This window comes from Micropterus salmoides, unplaced genomic scaffold (genome assembly GCF_014851395.1).
Source record: "Micropterus salmoides isolate LMB-PRFRI ecotype aquatic unplaced genomic scaffold, ASM1485139v1 Ms_hic_scaffold_23, whole genome shotgun sequence".
In the NCBI taxonomy this organism is placed as follows: domain Eukaryota; kingdom Metazoa; phylum Chordata; class Actinopteri; order Centrarchiformes; family Centrarchidae; genus Micropterus; species Micropterus salmoides.
The window spans coordinates 3,383,160-3,410,223 of NW_024041484.1; the positions used below are offsets into that span (position 1 = coordinate 3,383,160).

Consider the following 27,064-nt stretch of genomic DNA (forward strand, 5'->3'; position numbering starts at 1 on the left):
GCAATTTATTCTCATAAATAAGGTGAACAGGAGGTCAAATTACATTTAAATTGATGCCGTTTTCAATGGGTCAGTCGAGCAAATACGAGAGCATAATTTCATATTGCCTATGTTCGTTGCCTTTTCGAGCCAAACGCTGTGCACCAGCGTGTGGATGTGATGTGCTGCTTGTAAAACATACATACATATAATGGAAATATAACACTATTTTGTCATTTACAACAAGTCATATTTATTTTAACTCATCGGCAGCCTCGTTAAGTGAGTGGGCTGTTTGTGTAGCCTAAATAAATGTTCAAACACAAGCGGAATGCGTTTGGTTCACTCTCTTTTCAAACTGGGGACTCCAAACCTACCTGGGTCATCCAGTCTTGCGTGTGTGTCCCCCTCCAGCAAATGACGTCACTATTTAAGCACTTTGTAACTTGTTTTTGAAAAGTGCTCTACAAATAAGGATTATTATTATTATTATTATTATTATTCAGGAGGGATGTCGGTTCCTGCAGATCGGTTATAAAGGGGTGGAGCTCCTGTGCCCCCTTTCTTCCGGTACACAAACGTTGCTTGAGTTAAATTTAATTTTTTTAGCTTCTCTGTCAGAATTTGCCTCCTTTTCTTTCTTCTGTATTAATATTAATGAGGGGCGTTTCACTGACCATTTATAGGCAACTATGGGCGTTTGAAGGGTCACACATCACGTGCGCCACATTTCAAGTTGATTGTGATTTAAAAAGGGAACTTGCTTAAAAGTGTGTGTACGCACGGTTTTATAAGTCTGAATATTTTTTGCCGTACACCATTTTTGGCTTTTGGGTGCAAACCTTTCCTTTATACATCCCAATCAACGTGAAATTGGGCGCACACGCACAAGCTTCATATCCCGCCCTGGCTCCTCCCATAAATTACTATGCAAATGATCAAGTCCAACTAACAACGGCCGATCCTGCTGCAAAACATGCGAAAAAGAGAAACTACACTGAGTGTGAGATCGTGGTGCTTATCACTGAAGTGGAGGCGAGAAGAAATATTTCATTTGATGATTTGAGCTCTTGGATCAGCAGCAAAGGCAAAACGACGGAGTGGCAGAGTGTCACAATGGAGACTCCTAATGGCTGGAAAGAGTTTTTTCTGTGGTGCTTGGGAGGTGGAAGTTATAAAGCACTCATTGTTTGATCCAGCTTGTTCATAAACAAAATAAAATTCAGAGAGTTTAATAGAATTACATTATTCTAAACAAAGAATTTAGGTAGAAAGGTAAACACTATAGACCTATTGTTGATCCCATCAGACACACACCTGTCTGCTCCCGCTGGTAACAGTGATTATAGCCTACTCGGGATGGCATGGTTCCGTCAGGCTAATCTGTCTAATGCTGGACCCAGTTTAGCGCACAGATCCAAGAGCACGACTCTAAAGAATCGAAATCGAAATCATAGCCAGTCATCATCATGGTCCCTCATGGACACTCTGTAATCCTTCCATTCATGCTGTCCTCTGCAGTGCCATAGCGCAGCCATGCAGCATTACGCACGCAGTATTAATACAATCAGCAATCATACAGAGTACTTCACACCTCCCAAAAAACGATCGCTTCTGTCAGTGGTCTCCCCCACCCTGGGAGATCATTGGAAGATGGAGGTTTGACAGGTGGACACATTTTTTTATGTTGGTTTTGTTATGTTTGGCTGCATCATGATTAGGACTGGCGATTGTGCGAGAGCTGTCCCTGGCTTTATTTCCAGACGTTAATCATTTACACAATCCATATGTGCAGGTGGTGAAGATGTACCGGGTGAGTCGAGGTGAGAATACAGTTCTGTTTGAGCGCCACTGCGGTGTCTTGCACAGTCTTGTTCACTGCAGTGATTTTACACACAAAACTAAACTGAAAACTAAATATGCACAGAGGATATTGTTAAAAACTACTGATGCTCTCTTCTGCAATTCTTTAATGCTATTTTATGGTTTCTCTGATTTTTACGATGATGATTAGCTGAGGTTAAGACTGAAAAGGACTCTTAAGAAGCTAAATTCACATCTAATATCGGGGAAAGGCAAGCCGGAAACCTGACACCTGACTTTATGCTGGCAGTCTCATTCCAATCCAGCATCTGTGGGATGTGCTGTACAACTAATTCCGGCATATGGAATCCCCTCCTTGCAACTTACAGGGCTTAAAGAATCTGCTGCTAACATCTTCAGGGGTCTCTGCACTGAGGATGTGTTTGCCTTAACAGCAGATTAAGTACTCTAAACTAAGCATTTCTGTTGTTGGCTCTGGTCTCTTCCATGTCAGCACAGACACTTCACTATTACTGTCAGCTCACTGTACATGAGGATGAATGTACAGCATTGTAATGCTAACAGCCATTAACAGTGGCATTTGAGTTGCTTTAAAAAGTAGTCTGAAGTGCATTATGTTTCTGAGAGGCAGCGTGTAGAGTGCTGCAGCAGCCTGTCTTGGATTCCTGATCAGGTTAAAGTTCTGTTATAGCCTCCTGCTGGGAGCTTCTCTCGCTCCTGCTCACTCACTTTGTCCTTCATGTACCAACAGTATTTCCCCAACTTTTCATCATTACCATCATCCCACTCTCAAACTTTCTGTTTTGATTATATCCAAACTCTGTTGGCTTTTGAACACGCATTGTTTGGTTTTGAGGATGGTGGTTGGAAGTACCTCCCTCATTTAAGCCTAGAATTGGTGCTAAAATGATCCAGTGTGACCTAGGCTTTTTCTGTGACACACTTTAAGTCTCAAGTTTCTCATTTCGATAAGTTGAACAACTTTATTGACATAATTTTCATGAAAACAATATCTCCACAGAATGATCCAAAACCAGTCCTGAGCATGAAAGTTCATTCTTGACCTTGGAAAAACAGGAGTTTAAGAAAGAAGAACATCCACTTAGTAGTTTTCTTTGAAGCCTTCAACCTCATCGCACAGTCTTCATCAGTGGGCAGTTGTCATGGAGATGGTTCAGCTGTTATCACATGTAGTATGGAATTTTCATTACGTGTGTAATGTAATGAATGTACAGCTGTGCATTCAGATGCTGCGGCCAGCTCCCTCAAACTCTGCAAAATTTTTCATCTGTTAGTCTTTTATTTTTTTTTTATTTATTTTTTTTTTAATCAGCTGGACCAGGTACCACAGCGGCTTATCATCACTGTCACTTTAGGATTTCACTTTCATTTCGTTGTTCAACCTTGTGTTGTATAATGATAAATAAATTCCCTTGATCCTTGATATGGGTGGAAATGGTAACCCCCGTCTCTGTTCAAAGATTATCTAGTGTCGGATATGGATGTCCTCCTTGATCTTTTCATTCACTCTGTTGCCCAGGGTCCTTGCTTCACTGATGTAGTGGTTCCTGCAGCTGTCTAGTCTTCCTCCTGTCTTTAGCGTGTACCAGCAGACATATTAATGTGTTGTATGTTTTGTGGTAAGTGCTGACTCCTTGCACTTTGAACATTTTGGTTAGATGTTCTGACGGACTTACTAGGATATGTCTGCTGGTCCCTGCTGATGTTGCAGTGTCTGTCCTGGTCTTCAGATGGGGTGGGATTCTCATCTTCCTCATCATGTAGTAATTCTTACAATTCAACAGAGCTGAAAACAGAGCCGTAAAGTTTTGACCGGAAGGAAAGGAAATTTTTCACATCATGCATGTGAGTTTGACCACTGATCTGTTTGCACAATCTGTGTTTTTTTCACCCCAAATACCAACAGAGGCAGCTTCTGACTCTTGACTGCTCTCAGAACTCAGCAGAAACACCAGTTCTTTCTGTAATTTCCTTCCAGTCTCCTTTTTCCTTTCGTCTCTGTACATCTGATGAAGCAGATTCATGAAGCCCCAGGATACATGCAAAACGGTCAACTCACAGGGACACGTCTAATCGCATCAATTTTCTCTGCTCTCACATTTAATCACGTCCTTGCATGGACTTTGTACGCAGTCGTGCCTCCCCTAAAATCCACTTCATGTTCTGCCTGAAAACACAGTAAGACCTGTCATAAGCTCCAAAACAGACATGAACAGCTGGGGTATCCGCACATGCTGTTCTTCACATACTACATCCAGTGTTTGCACACACACAGATCCATTATGCCTTTCCAGCGCATGTGGTGTTGGTGCACTTGTAGGCATGTACAGTCCACATGGACATAAATTTGTGTGCAGTTGTCCACAAAGACGTTTACAGACATGAGCAGCTGACAAAATGTATATCACACCGACCTTTGTGGCTATGCTGATATGTATATGTATAATTTGCCCTTTATATTTGAACCTCTCTCACTCTCCAACATCTTCATGAATTAAGAGTAATGGGGCATTCCAAGGTCTTTATCATAAATTAGAAAATTCTCACAACCTTAGGTAGTAAAGTCCCTGAACCATCAGAGTTCTCTGTTACCCCACCAGATGTTATTGACCATTAGCCTGAAAGAGTGTCTGGAATCTAAAAGCCTGAAAAACTAGAAAACTGAGATGAGATGCCCATCCTTTACCTAGACACGTGCTTTTCAAATCCAATCTGACCATTTATAGTTCTTGTCTACGTGTATACAATGAGTATGCGAGTAATGAGTAATAACGTACATTTACACAACACTAGTTCTATATCAGTCATTTTTAGTGAAATACTGTTCTCATTCACTGATAAATTCCATTTATTATTCCATTCTGTTCCTTTTTTTGCATGGTTAAGTTGTCGTCAGTGAGACTCAACCCTTCATCATCTCAAATTAAAAGCCTTTACAGGATGGTTTCGAGTTTCTGGAAAGCCTTTAATGTGACACTTTCCTTTACGGTAGCTTAACAGAAATAAAATAAAAAAACAGCATGGTTGAAGGGATTAGAAATTATTTGTGAATTTAAAAGCATCTAACTATGGAAGGAAGGAATCTTTCTGTCTCTGCATATTTCGAGAGCCGTTCATCCGATAGACTTCACACTTGGCGTCAAACTAGGTGTATTGCTGAGGAGCCATGGGAATGCTGTGTCGAGTGTTAAGTCAATCGGATGAGCGGTTCTAGAGAACGCTGCAAGCAGCCATTTCCGGGTGCCGAGCAATCGGCCCGCTCCGAACAGGCACGCTCCTCAACAACACGGTCCAAATGGGCCCTGCACTAGTTTGTGTTTAAAAAGAGAAAATGAAAACTAAGAGAGATAGGATATGAATCTGTTGTGGAAGTATGTACTTTATCAAACTGTACTGTATCAAAACAGGCAAACTCAGAAGAAGAATTGCATTAACAGTACATTAAAATTGTAGCAGATCACAAAACAGGGAGGCTTGTTATTACGATAAAATATACAGAAACATCAAGGGTAGAGTCACTCAGGATCCCCTTTATTAGGTTTACATGTTGTTAAAATTTGTGCTCTTTAATGGAGTCATATCGGTGTGACTTAAACTTTCCTAGGATGTGATTTTCCTTTGTACATCCGTGGATAGATTGTAAACAGGAACTGCTCAAAGCTCATTTGGCACACTTTTAATTGTGCCAATTTTCCAGAATGTAAACAAAAAATGGGGCCCAAGTTGTAGCCATCAGCTAACTCATCGAACTGTTCACATCTCCCATAATTATTAACTTTTAAGTTTTACTGCTTTATCTGTGTAATTGTTGACAGTACTAAGCCTCAGAACATCTCATCAACATGGTTCTTATATTGCTCAAGCACTCATTTATATGCAACCATCAGTAGTTTGTGCTTAAACCTAACCATTGCTTAACTACAGCAGTGGCAGATCAGGAAACGGTCACATGAATAATTTGGAAGGATAGGGACGTCTGATCACAGAATGCTAATATGGGTCATTTGTGTAGTGCTTTAATGTTTATATTTGGGGACTTTTTGGTTGGAAATGGAGCTTGGGGATTTTGGTTTGTGCTAAATCATTAACATTTTGCAGTTCTTGAAAATATTTATACATGCATTTATGCTGCAAAACCTATGTTGAGCCTTATCCCAAATGTTCTCGCTTCACTGGGAACTTGTGTTTAACCTGTATAGATTAGTTTATTGGGAGAAATGCTCTCTTTTTCAGGAAGGCCCTGTTCTCAGTCACACATTCACACCTGGAATCTGCAGTAGTGCACTGCCAGTAGTCTTATCTGTGGGCCAATGACCAGCTCCACTTTTATAGTTGTGGGGTAGGGGCCTCAGTGTGCTTCAAACAGTCTAGGTTAGGGGATGTGCTGTTTGATCACATCTAAAGGCGAGAGTTTCTGCCAGTTCCGAATGACCACGCTGCTGTCATAGCTTCCTCCTCACTGCATCCCAGAGATGCTCACGTCTTTGACCTAGAGTCCAAGTCAAGTCTCATTCATATTCATAATGAACGACAGTCGGAGTTAACCTCCCGTAGGTCGTAGCTAAAGCAAGAACAAAGCTAACGTTAGATGGCCAATGCTGAGCTAAAGGTGTTTATACTAACTTCAGTGGCGCGTGCTACGAGGGGAGTTCAACCTACTCAGAGTTAACTCAGGGTTGACAAACTCTGATTACCTACATTTGTTTTAAACGGTACTACGACGGTGAATAAGATGTTGGTTAGTTGAGTCGGCGTTAACTTAATAGGAGTTGGTGCGCATACGCATAAAAGGGGTGTGTTCAGCCGTGCAGGCAGGATTTTTCCCACAACGGCGCCAGGGAGGCTTGTTGGCATCGCATTGAGTAAATTTGTAACTATCTTCAGTGTTCTTGTTTGCAATTCTCTGTTTAGTATTTTATGGACTCTTCTTTTATGTGTAATATGATTAAGATGTAAAGGTAAAACTGCACGAGGTCCATTGTAATAACAGAAATGAAGTCAGCGGAGAGGAGGAATAATCCGAGAAATAAACTGAATTTCCGAGATTAATCTACAAGTAAAAAACTTGAATATTTTCTGACCAGTATAGTCACACATTTATGAGGGAAAGTTCACTTTGCAAGGCTGCAACATCACACACACACCTCTGCTGTGTATTATTCATGCAGTGGGAAATTATATTCACAATCGGATTTAGCAGTGAGGAAATACTTGTGAATTTAGCCCACAATCACTATATTATCATGCACTTTAGATAGACTTTGCCGTGGATTGGGCGTATTCAGAAGAAAACACCAGAGTGATTTAGATTTTCTGTGACTCTAATTTCAGTGAATTTCCGAATTTGGTTCTTGTAAATTTTCCACTTTCATCTAGGAATTTTCTTCTGGTTTATTAACCCCCACCGTATCATTGGACACGTAAAATAGTCAATATATATATGTGAAAACACCTAGGAAAATTCAGTTATAGCTTACAGAACTACATCCCAGATACTGGCCTGTTAATTAATTAAGATCTCCTCCCTAAAATCACAGAGGCTGCAGGGCTAATGCTGTTGTGTTAAGAACAACTTCATTTCAGCTGCAACCGCAGTGGAACAAGCCAGGATGAAATCTAAAAATATTTTATCAAGTGGTATGTATTAATATCCTACTTCTCATCATTAACGCTGAGTATAGATGTGGTGTGTAACTCACTTATACAAGGTAACCTCGAGTTAACCACGAACAAAACCTGCTCAGAGCATTTAAGAGATGCAGCATAAATTGCCATTGCAACAGACCTGGGGTAACTCCTATCCACCTTTTGTAGTACGGGTTAATCAGGAAGTTGCACCCAACGTCACAAAGTCACTCCTGAAGTTACCTGGATAAGCCAGTTACCCAGCTTTGTAGTACAGGCCACTGGTTGCATACCTTTTTTGCATTCAGCGCTTCTTTTGTTTGGGTGCACAGCAGACACGTAGTTGTGTTACATAAGTAGGTTTGAGGTAACACAGGGAGGGGAATAACAGCAAGCTCAAAAGACGTTTCCTAAAAATAAACATTGTTCATGAGACCCCCACCTCAAGTCCGAGTCAAGTCTGAAGTCTTTTGAGGACAAGTCTCAAGTCAAGTCCCTGTGTGACTTAAGTGCGACATCGAGTCCCCATCTCTGCTGCATCCCACTGCATCTTTGATCTCTCTTCATGAATACTATCTTTGGCGTGTGTTTGCAGTCTCAATGTGATGATATATACCAATTGGGATAACGTTTCACTCTATGGACAGTCTCTACTTGAAGGCATTCATTTATGAATGAGGGCAAAGCACTGCGCTTTAACTTTTCTCTGCCAAAATCTCAAACTGAGGTCAAATGAGACATCTGAGCTATCCCAGTGATAACGGGACTCCATCCACTCCTGCAGACTGAGATGTGATTTAAAGTTGCTTGACTGATGCAAGAGGGAATAAGAACAGGCTGCACACAGCAGCAGCACATCAGTCTCTCACAATCAGCTGCATGACTTTGACTTTTGAAAGACACTAAAAATACATCTTGTGGGGACAGCTGTGTTTGCTTGTACCAGAACTCCACTAATTTTACACATTAAGGTCAATTTACTACCCGGCCTGTGAAAACAGTTGTATGATTCACCAAAATGACTAATGTTAAGCCTTGACTCTTTTACACTGATACTAGTGAGTCCACAGTGGGGAGATGACAGGAAATGAGAGGAAGGAACCCCTGGCCGGATTTGAACCAGGGACGTTGTGGTTCATAGTCACCGTAAACCCCTAGGCCACCCGGGTGACCTGACCATTCATTTTTCCCTTCATCCCCTAGCTTTATGGAAGTACTAAATTGCTGGTGTAAGGTACAGGAAATTTATTTCTCGTATCCTTTGTACTATCAGGCGTCAGGATGGTATGGGCATTTTAATAAGATGCAAATAAAAGGGAGTTACCATGGCAACACACACAAAATGGCACACAGTGTAACCTCCTGTTCACACATACAGAAACAAAGTGGCAGTGTCTGCCTTGATTCTCACAAGCTTAAAGGTTGTGTGTGTAATAAGCGCTCTGACAGTTGACCAATTGCTACTCGACTCTGATTGGGCAGTTACTTTCACCCATTGCCATCATAAGGTTGAACAACAAAGTAGTGCACCTGCTGATGAAGTGGTTCATTTTTGATCAACATAATTTCATGCATGGTTTCTCTTATTAGAGCTCCGGTAGCTTGTTAAAGTTCTGTCATAGTGAATTGGGAGTGAATCAAAAGGAACGCTATTGTCACCAGGTTGTCACTCCCCTGCCTCCGAAGACATTTGCAGAAAGTTGAAAGTTTCAGGTTATGTCACAGACGGCTGTCTTCTTATTGGTTGTGCTTTTGAAAGATCACTGACAAACAGATCAGAAATGACAAACTCTGCATCTGATCGTGTACAGAGAGTTAGAGTGTGAAGAAAATCAAATCCTTATCTGACATTGATACCTGCATCAGCATGTTGCGGATAATTAACTTTAACCTCAGTTTGAAATCAAGCTGTCATTCTGGGCAGTGGCAGTTCGGTCCTCGGTGCTGCCGGGGCGACTGCTGCTGCTTCTCATCACCAAAGCTCATTGAAATGAAAAGCTGTCAGCCACTTCTGTTCCTGAAATCTTCTAGTGCGATCACACTGTTAAGTATCACCCTTTAAGAGCTAATGACACTTTGACAATGGCGTCAAAGAAACCCATTTTACAGCTTATCTTACTGCTTCTACTTTCATTGTTTTATCTTTGTTATCTACAATTTACCCCCAATAATCTCTGTTTATGTGAGAGTAAACAGACATGGAGGCAGAGAGAGTCACGTTATAGGCAGGCAAAGGGAAACAGAACCTTATCAGTGAAGAGGGACTTGATATGGTGTTTGATATTATTTTGATTGACATAAGCAATAATTGCCCATCACTGGTGTGATGAAGTCTTTCCACAAAGCTGTTGAGCTGGAAAGCGCCCTGTACAATGATGCTAAAATTGTAACCCATCTAGCATCCTGCAGCCCCAGGCCCAACACTTCTGCAAATAGGAGCTTTTCCTCCACAGTTGTCTTTCCCTGGTGGCAAAACTCATTTGAGAGTGGTCACATATATCCTCACAATCTACTAAATAAACTGTCAGTTCCTCTGCACAGTTTTAAATTAAGATCTACCCCACAGAACATTCTTGTTCAATGAGAAGTCTATGAAAAAGATAGATACTGATAGATAAGATAGACGTAAAGGAGATCCTGCAACTACAGTTTTTCATATATTTAAGCAGGTTCTGTTTTAGATGATCAGCAATTTCTAAATTCCAGCAAACATGGATAGTATAAAGAACAACTTTACTGTGGACATGTCTAACTTTCTGAGATGAGAAAACAGAATGTCTGAACATCAATTGAAAGGAGACTCATACATCAAAGCAGAGCCAAGAATCCAAATCATTCTGGTCTACTTTTGTTTGGATCTGATTAACATTTTCCTGATATGCAATTTCACAACAGAACTTGAATTTGTTATCATCCTTTTCCAAAAGAGTTGGGTAGGGTCAAGATTATACAATTTGTCACTTCTTGACTTACTGTAGCATCATTAGCAGTTTGTGTTATGTACAGTTAGACACCTTCAAACAGACAGCATGCACATAAAAATGAAAACCAACTGACTGAGCTGACTCAGTGTTTCCCACAGGGTTATAAGAGACTATGGTGGGTGGGCCTTGGACCATTGGAAAGTTATATGCATTACTTTTAATGTACACATGTAATATGTTTTATACTTTCTGTGAATATAATTCAGTCAATCTTATTTCCATCCTGTATAGACACCTTATTTTGAAAACCGGACATTGTCACGTGTGTGTCCTTGTGCTACGTTCATCAAGTCCGAGCTGATTTGATAAATTCTGTTGTATGTGGTTCTCGTATCGCGTAACATGAAGACTTCACGCTGGACAATTTGGTGCCAATACACCACATAGTATTTAAATGTAGACAAAAAGCTGCTTGAAGCAGGTGCAGCAAAGTGCCTCAAAATTTGTTTTGGTGCTGCTGCTACTTCTACAATTGCAAATGAGGTAGCTAACAGTTACAGAGGTGTTAATGAGATATTAATATGATGGCTCACAGTTTTTTTTTTTTATTATCTTAGAGACTAACCACAAGTCAGATCTGTTTCGGGGTTAATGAAACAAAATCTACTAAGTGATAAATGGCTCTGTAATTCTCAACCTGCTGTAGCTACTGTCTAGTTGAAATTGTTCTGTTACTACGACTGCTGGGTACCTTGCCTAATCTTAAAGTCGGCTAGTATTAAGTGTCTGCTAGCCAGACTAGTACTAGTAGAACTAGTATACTAAAATAGGTATATTAACATCTTAACATTATGTACTAATATTAAATACTACCATTTTAATATTTTACGGATAGTGTTATGTTTAAGTAACACTAATATCCTAATTCTTATACCAATTACTCATCAAGGCTGAGGATAATCCTGCTTTTGACAAGGATAGCCATGGCCAGGAAGTCAGTGCCTTTACAAATCTGCATGTTTTTCAATTTTTTTTTTCCTTAGACTGCTTCTTCCATATAAATGTATTTATTGTACTCAAGGGCTCAGCTGAGTTGATTACTTTACCTGAGGAGAGCTAGATAGGTGTTTCCAGTTTTACTTGCATAAAATTCTGCATGGACAAATGGTGGAATAAATGCTTTGTCCAGAGAGCGGGCTGACCAGGGATAAATTTACCGGCCATTTTTTTTGCCCCACTCCACCCATGACCATGAGCCAACTGGGCTGAAATGTCTCAGCTTTTCCAAAACACTTTTTCTTAGGCTTCTGGTCACCAGTGGCTTTTTAAATGTAAAAAACCCTTGACCAACAAAGGACTTGGGAAATTGTGATTGTGCACGTGATTTCTGATGGAAGGCAGTTGAGAGTTAGCTCAGTAGATTGTCTTCAGGGTATCAGCAGGACCTTAAGAATCATGAAAAGTGGCTCCTCAGTTGCTTCCCCATGAATCTTAATGATTTGATGTTGTGAATATTAAAATGTAGTCACACACCCTTTAGATTTTATCCAAGTTTACTCCCTAAATTGTCCAAATCCGCTGAGAATTTCCAGTGCGTGATTTGTTTTTATAAAGCGTGATGTTTCTGGGTTTGATTCTGGGGCGAATTATTAAAAAGAAAGATGATTAGATATAAACCCTGTTCAAACCTACCCCGCTTTTGTGCAGTTAATATGCAAAATGGCATCATCCTAAAGACAGGAGTGGGTCGCCATTTCAACACCCTCCACTACATTATGACATCATGCCTTCCCGCAATCCCCTGCCTACTGCAATCATCAGAACTGATGGCAGAAGATGCTTTGGCAGTGTAACCTACTAACCACCTGTCCTTGAAATAGGAACACTTAAGTGTATTGCAGTTTTCTAAGTGCATGAGACATAATTTCTCTCTTGTTCAGCAGTTCAAACCTCAAGTGACAGAAATGCTTTTTAGCTGATCACTTGGCGTTCAAGGACACCAGGACAGAGATGGTGAGCATGACTCGTCGTGCTATCTCTCACTAACTGACCTCTTATTTTACCTGTTTTTCTAAGCTTTTTGGTTTTGTGTGGCATCTGTAGATGTCAAAAAACGCAAGAAGAAAAAATTTGTGTGTTTGTTCGTTTACAAAACTTAATACGCCTTTTTTCACAGCAGAGATTTTGGCATGACTCTATGAAGAGCACAGGTGTAAAAAAAAAAATCCAATGAATAACATCTGAATTCCATTTAGTTGCTTCAGTTTTAGGGTCCTGGTGTTAAGGTCCTTGCACACTGAGTCCGAAATTTTTTGTCCAAAATATTCGGACGTTAGAAAGGAAACACGTTGTGTCAGTCGCGTTTACACACCGCCTCCGAAACTTTCGTCAAAAAAATTTGGGTTTGATTTTCTGCGTTTTTCCGCATCCGTAGCGAGCATTTTGAGAGGTGTTTTGAAACATCAGAGCCACCGTATAAGTAAAAGTTCAAATCCAGAATGGGGTCTGGGTCTGACAAGCTGATCCACTTCGTCTCGCAGCACAAAGCGCTTTAAAATAAAGGAAGTGTGGAATATAAAGACACGGAATACAAAGACAGATTGTAGCAGATGATTGCGGAACAGCTTGGAAAAGAGGATGGTAGGTACTGGCTTCAAAATAAAGGGTGTCGCCTACGAAAGATCATGTAGTATTGTTCTCAAGTTAGCTAAACACTAGCTTGTTGCTGACGTCATTCATCCATTCGTAGTGAATAGTGCTAGTCCCAAACAGGGTTTCATTCAGTTGCTAGCATGCTTTGACTTTTAATAAAATGCGCGAAACGGTGACTGCTTGTATGTAATAATGGTTTGCTTTGTTTTGCATAATGTTAGTTGAAGCATTGAAGAAAAAGTGGCATAACCTGCGGGACATATACGTCCGCTACAGGAAAGAGGGACAGGACAGGTAATGTTAGCCTGTCCAGAAATGCACCACAGAAAGATGAAGAGGACAGAGCAATCATTTCATTCAATCTCAGATAGCCTACTTTCAACAGGTCAGATGGTAATATCCAGGTGGATGATGGTGATGAAGAGGAGAATGGAAAAGGGGAAAATGAGAGGACGCAGGCAGAGAAGGAGAGTGACAGTGTAGTGGTGGAGTCAGAGAGCGTGGGCAGCGCAACTCCTTCAGGTAGCCGCGGTGCCAAGCGTAGAGAGACGCAGGCAGAGAGTGAGGACACCCTAGCGAGGTACTGTCAGTGGAGAGAAGCAAGGGATGAAATGGGAGAGAGAGGCAGAGCGAGAGCAGCGTCAGGCCTGGCAGGACCTGCAAACAGATGAGGTGTCATCCTTTCTCTCCAGCTTGGCTCCCTCCTTGAGGAGACTCACCCCAGAGAAATTGTCCTTTTTAAAAATAAAAATGCAGGAATTGATCCATGATGTTGCCTTTGGTTTTTCTAGCTGTTGTTGTGTTAATAGTTATACACATAATCTTCTCACAACCATTTAAGATCATCAGTTTCAATGTAATTATTATTACCAATGTATTATTCCAGAAGGCTTAAGAGGTTATTAATCGAAAATTGTTGTTTAACTTATTGTTGTTATTTTTGATATGCAGAACAACTTTAATAAAAAAAATCTGTACATGAATTCAGTATCTAATCTTCTGGGCAGAAAGTTCTTTTGAATGCAAAATAAACAAGAAACATTAATTTAGTGATTCATTGGTCTTTTGTTGTTTTTCTTTATGATATATGGATATTGTATGTATAACAATACTACAATAATACAAAACACACACACACACACACACACTAATATATATTAGTAGTGTGTATAAATATATATAAAATATAAAGCACTGCATGCGCTAACTAAACTACAGGACTACAGTGTGTCTACAATGTGAGTCCACGGCGCCACCGTCAATGTGTCTCTAACGTCAAATGTTACCCCTTGGCCTCTGAAACTCCTGTAAACACGCGCTGCCAGCGTCCTCAAAGTCAAAGCTGTCATCCTGGCCGGCTTGTCCCACTACTTCATGCCGCAGGTAGCTGCATAAGATGCAGGTTGCTTTGACGATGCTATCTACCAGGTCAGGGTTCACCGCCATTGGCCTCTTGTAAACCCTGAATCTTTGGGTCAGAATGCCGAATGCATTTTCTGAGATGCAACGTGCTCTTGACAGGCGAAGGTTGAATATGCGCTTGTCCTCTTCAATGCGCTTTCCAACGTAGGGCTGGAGGTAGATATGGTTTCATGGCAAAGGCCTCGTCTGCCAAGATAACATGGTTGACCTTCCCCAATTCAGGCGCAGACGTTAGCTCCAATGGGGGTGGAACATTCAGGGTCCCACGGTGAAGTGCCTATCCCAGTTCAGAATCTGCGAAAATGCCTCCGTTGCTGTTCCCACCATAGCTGCCCACATTGATGGCCAGGAAAGTAATCGGCATCCACTAATGCAAGGACAATGGAAAAGGTCCCTTTATAATTAAACAAGAGGGAACCTGTGTTTGCAGGGGCCATCAAGAGCACCAATGCAATTAGGGAAGTTCCACCTTTCATTGAACCTCCTCGCCGTGTGTTTCCAGATGTCCTCTGTATAGGTGTCCTTGAGCTGCAGCCTGATTTGGTCACAGGTCTCCCTCACAATCATCCCTACAGTGCTGATGCCCAACCTAAAACTGCTGGCGATGGTGGTGAAAGAGTCCCCAGTGCTCAGATATCTAAAATTATACAAATATTATTATTATATCACACAAACTTATGGTGTTATATGCTGTAAGCTATATGCTGCTTTCATTTTCCGATGGCACAGTTTGGTATGTGTGTGTGTGTGTGTGTTACCTAAGACATACTGTCAGCCTCTGTTCCGGATCAACTGGTTTGCCGAAATTGGTGTTTTTCTTTTTAATATGTGGCTTCAGTATTGCTAGCAAAGCATCAAACTGACCCACTGAGGATAATCCCGCAGCTCCTTGATAAGGAGGTGGCACCCTCCTTGCTCTCTATGCAATCTCAGAATTGGATGGACCCAAAATTTCCTACTTATTTTTCTCTTTTTAAGAAGAGGGACTGCAACAAAATCATCCTCATTGCTTGAAGACTCCATGTTGTATTGTTTTGCGTAATTTTTCACAACGGATTAATTAAAATGGATAAGACTCATTGTGCAAGGTTTCTGTGTGTGACAAATGTTTAGGATGACGGATAAGAAAAAACAAATACAAAAATTTCGGAGTCAGTGTGCAAGGACCTTTAGACTTGCTGTGTGGCAATCACCCAAATTGATATTATAATAAAACATTTTATAGTTTTCACTCCTCTTCACACACCCTCTCCGTCAACCAGCAAAATGGCTTGGAAAAAAAGTGAAAAAGTATGTTTTTGAAAAGGTCGTGAAAAAATCCACGTGCATCTCGCGTGTAAACGATACAACGCTAGACGTCCCGGTAACATTACGCAGGAGCCGGCCAGTCTTCTCAATACTAATGGAAGCCTTGGATTATCCGACCCATAAACGTCTCTGGAGCTGAGACAGCTAGTCCTTAATCAGGAACCATGAGTCTGCGCGAGCCGTACCTTTCGTTTGGCCGTTATTACTATTTCTTTTTTTTCCCTCCCCTTTCCGAGTTTTATTTAGTGAATGAACAGTGGTCTTTTGGGGAATACTTCCTTGTTTTGAGTCCTTGGAAATCCCAAAGTGTGCCTTTTTTGCAGTACTGATCACCGGAGATCCCGCACTGGAGTTTGGTTTTCATTGTAAACTGAACTACTGTATATAAGGTGGAATGGGACTGGTTTATAATACTGTTTTTGTAACCTAAAAAGAAGACTAACTGAATGTGTGGTTGCATTTCTTTGTTTTCCCCCTGTTGTGAAAAAGTTCATCTGTTTTTGTTGTGCTGAAAAAATGGAGGGGTAGTGTTTATAGAAGCATGTATCCTTTGTGAGATTTTAAACATTTCGTTATGTGTTTTACATAGTGAAACCGCTACAGCGGTCATGGTTTACTGGCAGAAAACTGCATTAACTTTTCAGAATGATGTTAGTTCTCTATGTAGATGGAGAATTTCTTCTATCATTAGGCAAAAGCCATCAGCACTGGAGGTTGAACAACAGTTTCACTGAATATAGTCGGGGTTTTCAGGATTTGTCCAATATCAATGTTGTTTTCTGATGGCTGGGATGAACATTCACACAACAGTGACGAGAAGGCTTAGGGCTGATATTAATAAATATGTATCTTATATCGATATACCGTATTGTTATTCTGTATCCTTTTTTTCTCATCCAATGAAACATGAAACACTTCCCTTGAAACAAAACATAAATGAATGCGAGGATGGATGGATCATCACATTCAGCGACGGTGGTAAATCTTGGCCGTTTCACAGGTTTGATTCAATCCCCGGTCTGTTTCTGCAGTAAAGACATGAGGGGAGATTTTTGACTCGATATCACTCCTTGGGAATTTCTTTCCTTTGAGGCAGCAGAACACATTATACTACGCCTGTAGATTAAACTGAGCTAACCAAACACTTTTAGGGCTTACTAAAGCTGATTTATAGACACACTACAAACTTACTTGAAGAAACTTGCTGGCTTAGCAACAATAAAGCTACAAACAACCCATAATGCAGCACTTTCGGTAGAAGCTGGTGTTAACACCATTACTGTTCGTTCAAATGATCTAATGTTATGAATAGGGCCATCAACTTTTATTTGGCTCAATAGTATATACGGGATATCACACTGTAAAATAACATACAATAATCAAAGTAATGCTTACTGCAAATAATACAGAATACAATCCAATTCCACATATGGCCAAACCCTAGTTTGGACCTTGCACAACACTGAAAAAACAACCTCCACATGAACAGTTTGTTACATAATCACTTGAGATTTCTCAGTTCATTTGTTGAATGTACCTCCTGATAAGGTTATTATTCACTGCTCCATGTGAGGAGCAGTAGGAGGATGAAATGGTGGAGGGAAGAGTGTATGTAGGGCCTGCTGACCTTGGCATCCATCTTTAGTATGTATGAGCACTACTGACTCAGCAGTAAAAACTCCCACTGATCTCCTGGTACCTCTCCACAGCTAATTTAAGAACCGCTCACTCCCCCCTCAGCTGCCTGCATGCTGGGAAATAGATTGTGGATGGCCTGAGGTTGGCTGGATGAGGACTTTGCTTTGTTGGGCATGCATACATACTATTATGTTCAACTCTGTAATGCATTCTAACCAGACTGTAAGTGCTAAATAGAAGGTACAGGCTTTAATCCTCACAGGCCAGACAGCCTTCCATCTTTACAAGATCAATAGCAACTAAACAGTGTAATGTGGATTAATCTGTTTTGAAGATTAAAAAAGCTCATGCAGTGACTGATAGCTTTGTTTGAAGATAAAGAACAGTGTGAAGAATCACCTTGTTTTGATGGGATTTCTTTTAAGATGTTATTCTAAACTAGAATTGTTGCTTATTTTCCTTCTTTTTGTTGAAATAGAGTAAAGCTGTATTGATTTAGTTCCCTTTTTCTTGCCTTTCATGGCTCCCTGACTTGGAAACCCAGTATTTGACTGTTTTTGAGAAAGCTGATGGCTGAGGCGTCACGGCCAGCTGCTCATCAGTTTTTCTCATTGTGGATGTTTGGATTTAGTCAAGATTTTTGTAAGATAGGTGGGCCTGGCAAGCAACACAGATTTTTTTTTTATAATTGCATTAATCATGTTTTGCTGTTCACCTATCTACTCTCGAACATCCAATCCAACCCATATTTATTTACATAGCGCATTTTAAAAACGTCCTGTGCTGTATAAGGACTAAAATATAAAAAACATAGCTGCTGAAAAAGCGTGCTCACCCCTGTTTTTTTAGTCTGGTTTTAACACCATCAGTCCTGTCTGTAATATGAGCATTGTACTCAACAAGTTCATTTTTGTAAGATTATTTTTCAGGGCTTTTTGCTTTTATTAGACAGGGACAGCTGAAGACAGACAGGATGACATGCAAAGGGCCCCGGGCTGGAACCGAACCCGGGCCACTGCATTTATGACTCTTACAGGGTGGGCACGCTATACCAAGTGAGCTACCGGGCTGCCCTGATTGACAGTTAAAAAAAAAAAAAAGATGGTTGAAATCAATGCAGCAGAACTGGAGCCTCAAGCAGAGTTGAGGAGCGGGCTACAGGGGTCTCACTTCTTTCTAACTCCACACCCCCAGATTACTGTCATTTTCAAACTTGCAGTCTTCAGCCCCAATCGACGCTGACTCTGGTGCCATCACTTGAGGATATTTACACAGCTCCCTCTGAAGCGCACAACTGTTTTCACATATGCAGTGTGCATATTCACTCACCAAGTTCATTTCTGAGATCTAGGGAAAAAAATAGGACATATGTATCAAGAAAAACAAGCAGTCAACTTATTTGGATGAGAAAACGGTGATCTAATAAAATTATGATCAGAAGTGTCCATTGCAAACATCCATCAGTTTCCAATCCAGCTTCCTCTTTAAACTTTGACCTACTGTACTTGCCGTAGTTGAACACTATTATTATGAATGTTTCAGGTGCTCTTCTTTTCATTTTCCACATGAAGTGGTTACATAATCTGGATGAACTATTGGTTTGTCTGATTGTCTGACTGTTTGTTGACTCATCTGATGTTGCAATGTCGCTGTTTTCCAAGATCTCTGCAGTGAACATGGTGAATTCTGTGTTATCACAACTGTTTGTGACAAAAGCCAAAATTTAAAAAAATACAACCCACATTGAAGTTAACTGTCTTTTATTATTCTACCTGGATTTGAGGAATTAAAAATTCTGAGTACACTTTGCTGGTGTTAAATACAGTCTTGGTGTCCACAAATAGTGTTCATCCAAAATGATTAAAATGTCATTAATTGTAATTAATCACACAGGTGTATTGCTTAATTGCAATAAAAATGTTTAACTACAGTAAAAGTATGGAGTAGAATATAAACAGAAGGGATCTGCAGTAGAATTTTCTTCCCACCACTGCTGACAATGAGATTAAACAGGCACATTTTTGATTAACCCAGACCAAAGTAGAATCACTGTGTAGTCTCTCCAAAAGGAGCAGTGTTTTTTTTTTTAGCTTTAATTGTTCCGCACAGTCATCACCTTGATGCCAAATCTGTGGTCTTTGTTTTGCAGCCTTTCTAAAGAGGCTGCCCGCTCTCTGCTGCCTGCTCCAATAAACTCTCATTAATCTTCCTTACAGCCTTCATTAAAGCTACCAGTGCTAAACCCATGCCCGCTCTCCAGTATCCTATCTCCTCCTTAATGCCCATCCAACCCTGATCTCTACCTAGCTTGTCTTCCATAATATCTCCTCCCTAATGCCCATGTACATCCCCCCCCTCCCTCGTCCCTTGGTCTTCTGAAACTCTCCTCTTTATTTCATTCCACCTCCTTTCTTGTCCTCTAAATACCTTTTGTCTAGTGTCTCAAACACTTTAAATTCTTATGAGCTAAGTTTCAAATTCAGTTTGGAGCTTCTCACAAATGGTGTGCCATTGCAGTTGAAGCCCTCTCCTGGTTTGTAGTTGACTCAGACATAAAAGCCCACTTTATGAAGGGATTATGTTTCTGCTGGCTCTGTGTTGAGCCAGTTGACCCTGTAGTGTCTGCCTCTGATCCCCTTCAACCTCTATTTCTGTCTGCACACAATCCAAACCATGCGCAAGTCAAGAACAGGCAGTTAGCTAGAGATCATGACTCACTTATCTCTTTATCCTGAGATAAAACCAATGATTAAGTTTTGGTTTAGTCATATTTTATTAATAAAGCCTCCCTGTTTTATGGTCTACTCATGTTTTAATTTGATGTTACTGCAAACTCAACACTTTTCGGTGTTTTTGGACCGGCCTTTATTCCTTTAAAGTATCTTTTATATATATTTTCTTTTATCACTACTTTCTTATACCTTGTGTTTCCTTTAAATGTCATTCACAGTGGAAGGCAAAAGTGGAATTTTATTGTACGGGGAAACTTTTTTTAACCATGCAGCTGACAATAAATGAAAAAATGACCATGTGCTGCCCATTACCCCAGTTATTTGAGACTTCAGGACTTATTTATATGAATTAATATTAATATTGACTTTTATTTAGGAATGTGTTGTATATAAGTTGTTTTTTGTCTTACAGTAACATTGTGTGGTTTGTTAGGCCTACTTTATCTGGTCACATTTTTGTTCTATTCTATACAGCCCTTTCTCTCGAGGCTGACATAACTCTTAAACTAACTTGGATTGATCATACCAGTTTTCTTATTTAAACAAAAGTATACAGCCTTTTTCTGGGTGTTGAATGTGTTTGAAAATATGTGAAAGTATTAAGAAAAAAATTAAATCACTGTCTGATGTTGGAGCAGAACGGCCAGGTTGTCGTAGTGTACACACCAAAAGAAGTAAATTAAAATGTTTCATCATAAAATAACTCATGGGATGCCTTGAACATCACATTATAAAAATATGCAACATTAAAAGAAAATTAAAACGTTTTCTGAAAACCACCACATTACTTCAGCCAAACTCCCAGAACCAAATATATGACTATAACACATACAAGGAAGTGGATAAGTTAAAGCTGCAGAGAAAAAGAATGGACGTAGAGAAGGTGAAAAAGCAGTAACGGTGTCATGTTTGCTGTGCTCAGGTCAGCAGGTTCTGGGTCTGGTGGAGAACCAGAGTGACTGGTACCTGGGGAACCTGTGGAAGAACCATAGACCCTGGCCAGCTCTGGGAAGAGGCTTCAACACTGGTGAGTACAGCATGTTATGTTAGCATGGTGCATGGGATACACTTAAAACATATGTATTGTGTGTAAAATTGTGTGCATACTACATACTTTCATTTTAAGCAGGACTTGAGTTTGTATGTGTTTATAGTGAAAATAATGACATTGCGTTGGGCTCTGTAGTGGCTGCTGGAGTCATTTTACTGCCATTGATGTTGTTGTGCCAATGTCCACCATATTTTATTTATTTATTTATAGAGTTTAAGTTTACAGAGACAGTGCACATTGATAAACATTTCTGTAAATGTGGCAGTTTAGAACAACAGGAACAACAGTACTCACACATATAACAAGATATCTTTCACAAGGACAACAATTTAAAAAACATGAAACATGGAACAAAGCACTCTTCAGGTGTTTCTGAATAGTTCACAGACTATGGTCACACACCTGATTGTCTTTTAACCCTGATTTTAAATTTAATTTTATATATTACTCACCAGACCTATTTTTGCCAGAGCAACTTGTGTCCTTAAAGTGTGAAATTCACTTGTGAAAGTCACAAGCATGCAGCATACAGCAAAACTAGTTTTCTTGTTTGTTGCTGTCACTTCTCATGTGAAGCTAGAGATGAAATGCTGTTTTCCTTCTACTAATATTCACTATTCAGGAAATGCAGTTACAAAGTACAGATCAGACAACGTGCTGTGTATGTGTCATTAAAACCAGTACAGCCTGTGTTACCACATCAAGCATGAATAAGCTTGAAAACATGTTTTCAATAACCTTGTAAAATACAAAAAATGCGAGCAAACTCAAAAACACATTGGAAATGTGTCTGCTGAACAACAGATTGCTGAGAGGCATTCTGATTCTGAAACACTTCCTTTGAAACACGACGCCGACACAGTCAGTGGACAATCGATGTATTAACCCTACACAGCATCCACTTAGCAGCGGTATTCCAAAAATCCCAGTTTGATTGTGTCTGCTTAAATTGTGCTTCGTTTCCTGCTAGCGCAAAATCTTAAAGTACTTTATCCTTGTGTACAAAAATGTAAAAACAGTATAGAAGGTTTGCCAACATGAACACATAAACACCATGAGACAGTATCTATTTGTCAAGTCAGAGATTTTACCAGATTGTTTGTACTGAAGGAGCTGAGGTATCAGGCTGTGTGGGCAATGTTGCAAATCAATGAGCAGGACTGTTTTATGGCAGTAGAATTTCAGATGACTAAAACAAACACGCCTGTCGGGTTACTGTAGCAGTAAACAGGTTTCTCAATAGATTTGCTAGAAAATGTACTAAATTACAATATTGCCATCTCGCTATAAGATCACACGTATACAAACATTGTATACATATTGCCCTCTCCTACTGTGACAATTTGTATAGTACACACTGCCCTGTATTATTGGTATGTAGTATTGATTTAATTTGATTGAGCTCTCTCTGGGAATATAATTTGGCATTGTTATTTCAGCCATCTGAGGTTATTTTAATTTACGGTAATAGGAAAACATTCGATTGCTTCCAAGTATTATTATTTTCATTCTCCACATTTCAGAGTCCTGTGAAAGTTAAGAGTGTGCCGCAGTGAGGCAGTGTCCTTTCCTTGGAAGAAATTAGTGCGTTTGCACAGACATTGATGAAATATACAAGCCATCCACCTGCCTTGTTGAACGTTGTAGGGGAAAAACATTTTCAAAAAAGGTGTTGGATGTAATTTCACAGAGCCTCCGAGCAGCTGATAGTGGAATTGATTGGATTCCATTACACCTTGTTATTATTATCCTCTGCCTATAAATTCAGCAGGGCTTTCCCTTCGGGAGACTTATAGCTCTCTCTGTGCTGTTTGGAGCTGTGGGATAATCGTTCTGTTGACTACAACCCAAAACAAACAGCACCACCCGCTGCAGTGAATTTCATAGCAGGCGCATTTCAGTGGGAGCCGTGTCAAACTCACCTGAACACGTCTGTGCTGTAAGGATTCAGTGTTCTGCTCTTAAACTTCCTGTCAGTGTGACTGAACGGCACGTCTCAGAAATAGAAAGGCATGTGTCACATTTACACAGAACAGCAATTTGACAGAAAGCCTCCAAGCTTTGTGGCTGTGGCAACAGATAGAGCACAGCAGGGTGTGAAAGAAGTTTGTTTGTTCTCATCCGGAACAAAAACATATCCACCATCTCTCTCCCTCTGAAAATTGGCTGCTTGATTTTGTTTGTAAAGCCAGGAAGATTTCTTTTATTAGCCAGGGAACCGAGAAGAAGTTTTTGTTTTAGATTTCCTGTTTTTTGGGGCAGAAAGTTAGCAAAGAAAAGAAGCACATGAGCTTCTAAGAATGGTTTGTTTCCAAGAGGACTTTTTCTGCGTCCAGCCTCGGTCTGTCTTTAAGCTTAAAGTCTACAGCTTTATCTCAGAAAACACAAGGCTGTGATTCAGAGCCTCATGATGGGACTTTATCACCTTTTCCAGGGAGCTAGATAGCAATCTCTCTCTTTCTTAAGCTACCATATCTCTGTCTGTACGTGTGTATGTGTGTGCTTTCCAGGGGTGATTTTGCTTCTCCTGGATCGTCTACGGAAGCTGAGATGGGAGCAGATGTGGAGGTTGACTGCGGAGAGGGAACTAATGAGCATGCTGTCCACCTCCTTGGCAGACCAGGTAAAACACACACATCCTCATTCCTCAGACATGCAAATTTGCCACCCTTTGGCAAAATTTGCCATTTCACATCACATAATATAAACAGTAACATACCCGTTCTGTGATTGCTTCCTGAATTTTTGCTGTTAAATTAAGCTACAGGAAAGGGTTCTGTTTGCTTCAAACAAGCTGCTTTGTACAACGTGTCATCCGACCACGTCTAAGTGTTTCTGCCTGTTCTAAATGGCCACATCGGAATGCTGGGTGAAAAACCTGCCATCACAGCCTCCTCCAGGCTGCATCTCGCCGCCTCCCTGATCTCTCTTCAATAACTCTGTTCTTTTGTCTCTGTTGTGTCGGCCCCGTGAATCATACAAATCGGGATAACAGCGCATACTTTCAGACACTCTCTCGTCAAAGGCTTTCATGGTGTTGCACTCGTTTTTACAAATGAAAACTGACAGAGGTAGTAGAAGAAGAACGAAAAAATAAAGTTTAGGAGGCCAATTCAAACCTTGCATACTTAGCTGGAGACACACCGGATCCGTTGACGGATGTCAAGGAGACGAATTCTATTCATTTTCTACGCTGCGGCGAGTTGACTCACCATTCTCCTTATCTGAATTTGCATCAACACGACTCGCTCTCAACTTTATGCAAGTGAGCCTGTCCAAAGCAATGCTTCAGGCTCACAAAACTCACAACAAACGGTAAAACTAAACAGTGCTGATCAAATATTAATCAAAAATATGTTACTGGATTGTCCATTTCTCTCTTCAGATGTTTTCAGAAACATATTTGAGTGTACTGTTTCGCTCTAATATGAGGAAGTGTCCGACTCAGCCTCCATGTTGAAAATGGACAATCCCCAGTGAAGCACCGCCCAATTTGCAGTTTCGACACCCACTAGCCATTAAATAACTTTACTTATCAAGGCAACGTACAAATAAAGTTTGTTGGTCTGACTACCTTTTAAATTAGTTTGTTTTGATGGATACTCAGTCATCACAATACACCAAAACTGAGAAGCTCACTTCAGGGAATTTCCTTTTCAGCATGCTGTCACATAAAACCTCAACCAGCTGAGCTTCCTTGTTGCTTGGCAACGTCATGCCTTCCACATCAACTCCAAAGGGATTGTGTATCCCCTTATTGTTCTCAGGAATATAGTCATTAAATGTGTCCAGCAGTTTAGCAAGGCATGATGACGTCATATCATATGTCAGAGCATTTCTCCCTGCGGTATTAAATTGTTGCGTCTCATGGGAAATACTGGGAAACATGTCAAGTCTTCCTGTAGCGTGAGTCAACATGGATGCTAATGAACATTTTCTATCTTTTATTGTTGAAAGAATGATGTCCACATGGCCTTTGGGTCACACAGTAGGCCCCGCCAGGATTCAAGGATGGCACTAAAAGAGTTAAGTGACAGCGTCAAACTGACCTAGTACTCCCATATTCCAAGAGACTGGAGTTACAGTACCTAGCACTGTGAAATCACAAGACAAAGAGCAAAGGAAATGACTTTGCAAAATCTAATGTAAACTATTTCATATGTGAGGTTTAAAGGAGACCTATTATTCCACATTTTATGACTTATCTAAAATGTTACAGTGTTGGATGTTCATGTTAAACATGGCCAAAGCTTCAAATAATGAGGTAAAATTACTTGAAAAGACATCCCTGTGAGCAAAACCCTCAGGTTTCCTCCTGTTCTGAACGCTCTGTTTTCATCAGCTTTTTCTACCAACTGCTCCATTCTACAACATACAGAGCCAGACGGAGCTGGTGTTCCATATATGTTCATTTGCTCCGCATGGTAATAGTCACTCTGTCTGTACCGCTCAGCGACAACAACAGTCTGGTATAATGCTTCAGGTCTTGGCCAATCAGAAGACAGTGGGCTTTTGTGGGGGGGACTTAAAGAGACAAGAACATCTACAGCTTGTTTCAGACTGAGGCTGAAATGAAGGCCTACATGAATTCAATTTTCAATTCAATTCAATTTTATTTATATAGCGCCAAATCACAACAACAGTTATCTCACAGCGCTTTTCATAAAAGAGCAGGTCTAGACCATACTCTATGATGCTATTTACAGAAGCCCAACAGTTCCCACCAAGAGCAGCACTAGGCGACAGAGGCAAGGAAAACTTCCTTTTAAGAGGCAGAAACCTCGAGCAGAACCATGGCTCAGGGTGAAGCCAGCATAAGATAGAAAATTATTTTTCTGAACTTTGAATCATGCTAAGCTGCTAAAGGAGTCACAGAACTACAATCTAGGACTGGAAAAGCAGTTTAATAATAATAATATCTCCTTTAATTAACAACATAGGAAGAATGTGAAGTTGTATTTTAACATTTTGATACAGGAACAGTAGAAACTGAACCAACAGAAATTGGGTGTCATACCCCAGGAAGTAATTTCGTGTTTAAAAGACGTCTAATAGTCTAAAACAGGCTAAAGATGAGCAGTCTGTTGAAGTTTAGCAGATGTCTAACCATAGCCCATAAGTACAGCTAGCCATCAATTAGATTGCTACTGACATATACATTAGGTAATCTAATAGACACCAAAATAATGGCTATTGCAATCACTTTTTACTGAGGTCTTAACTGGGTCTGATAACAAATGCTGCAGTTACCAACTGAGGTATGGGGGAAACTGTCTATATACAGCTAACTGCCATCCATCTCATACTAGGCTAAACACAGCTAAATTTGGGCTGTCAGTAAAGTTTAATAGACTTCTAACCATAGCCCAAGTACAGACGAGATCTATGGCTCAGGATGTAGAGCGGGTTGCCTGTTAATCGAAAGATTAAGCCTTCCCGGCTCCTAGGCTGCATGTCGAAGTGTCCTTGGGCAAGATACTGAACCATCCACCATGTAGAATTGTGTGAATGTTAGTTTCTGTTGAGCACTTAGGCTCAGTGTATGAATGTGTGTGAATGTTAGTTCCGTTTGAGCAATTTAGGCTCAGATGATGTGTATTAATGGTGAATGCATATGTAGTGTAAAAGCGCTTTGAGTGGTCGCAAAGACTAGAAAGGCGCTATACAAATACGGAGAATTTACTTAAAATCCTTGATCATAACACGAGTTGAACTGAAAATCTCTACAGTAGATCTGCTGCTGGTGGATGTATTTTGGTGTGTGCCACTGTTAAATACATAGATAGTTTTCCTTAATTGATCCCCTGTGGTGAGATTCAAATTGACACAGCAGCAGAGAAATGTAGTGCAAAGAAAATTTATGTTCTTTCGATCTTTTGCAAGGTACC

The 27,064-nt window shown here is 40.3% G+C and overlaps 1 protein-coding gene across 1 annotated transcript in view; it reads left to right on the forward strand.

Annotated features, from left to right (window-relative positions):
• LOC119918514 (LARGE xylosyl- and glucuronyltransferase 1-like) overlaps nucleotides 1-25,229 on the forward strand; it is a 117,816-nt gene extending 92,587 nt beyond the window's left edge. Inside the window, exons 7-9 of the mRNA XM_038739292.1 lie at nucleotides 21,048-21,152; nucleotides 23,687-23,799; nucleotides 25,134-25,229. Coding sequence (XP_038595220.1) covers nucleotides 21,048-21,152; nucleotides 23,687-23,799; nucleotides 25,134-25,229 — 314 coding nt within the window. The remainder of the gene's footprint in view (nucleotides 1-21,047; nucleotides 21,153-23,686; nucleotides 23,800-25,133) is intronic.
• Nucleotides 25,230-27,064: the final 1,835 nt, after the last annotated feature.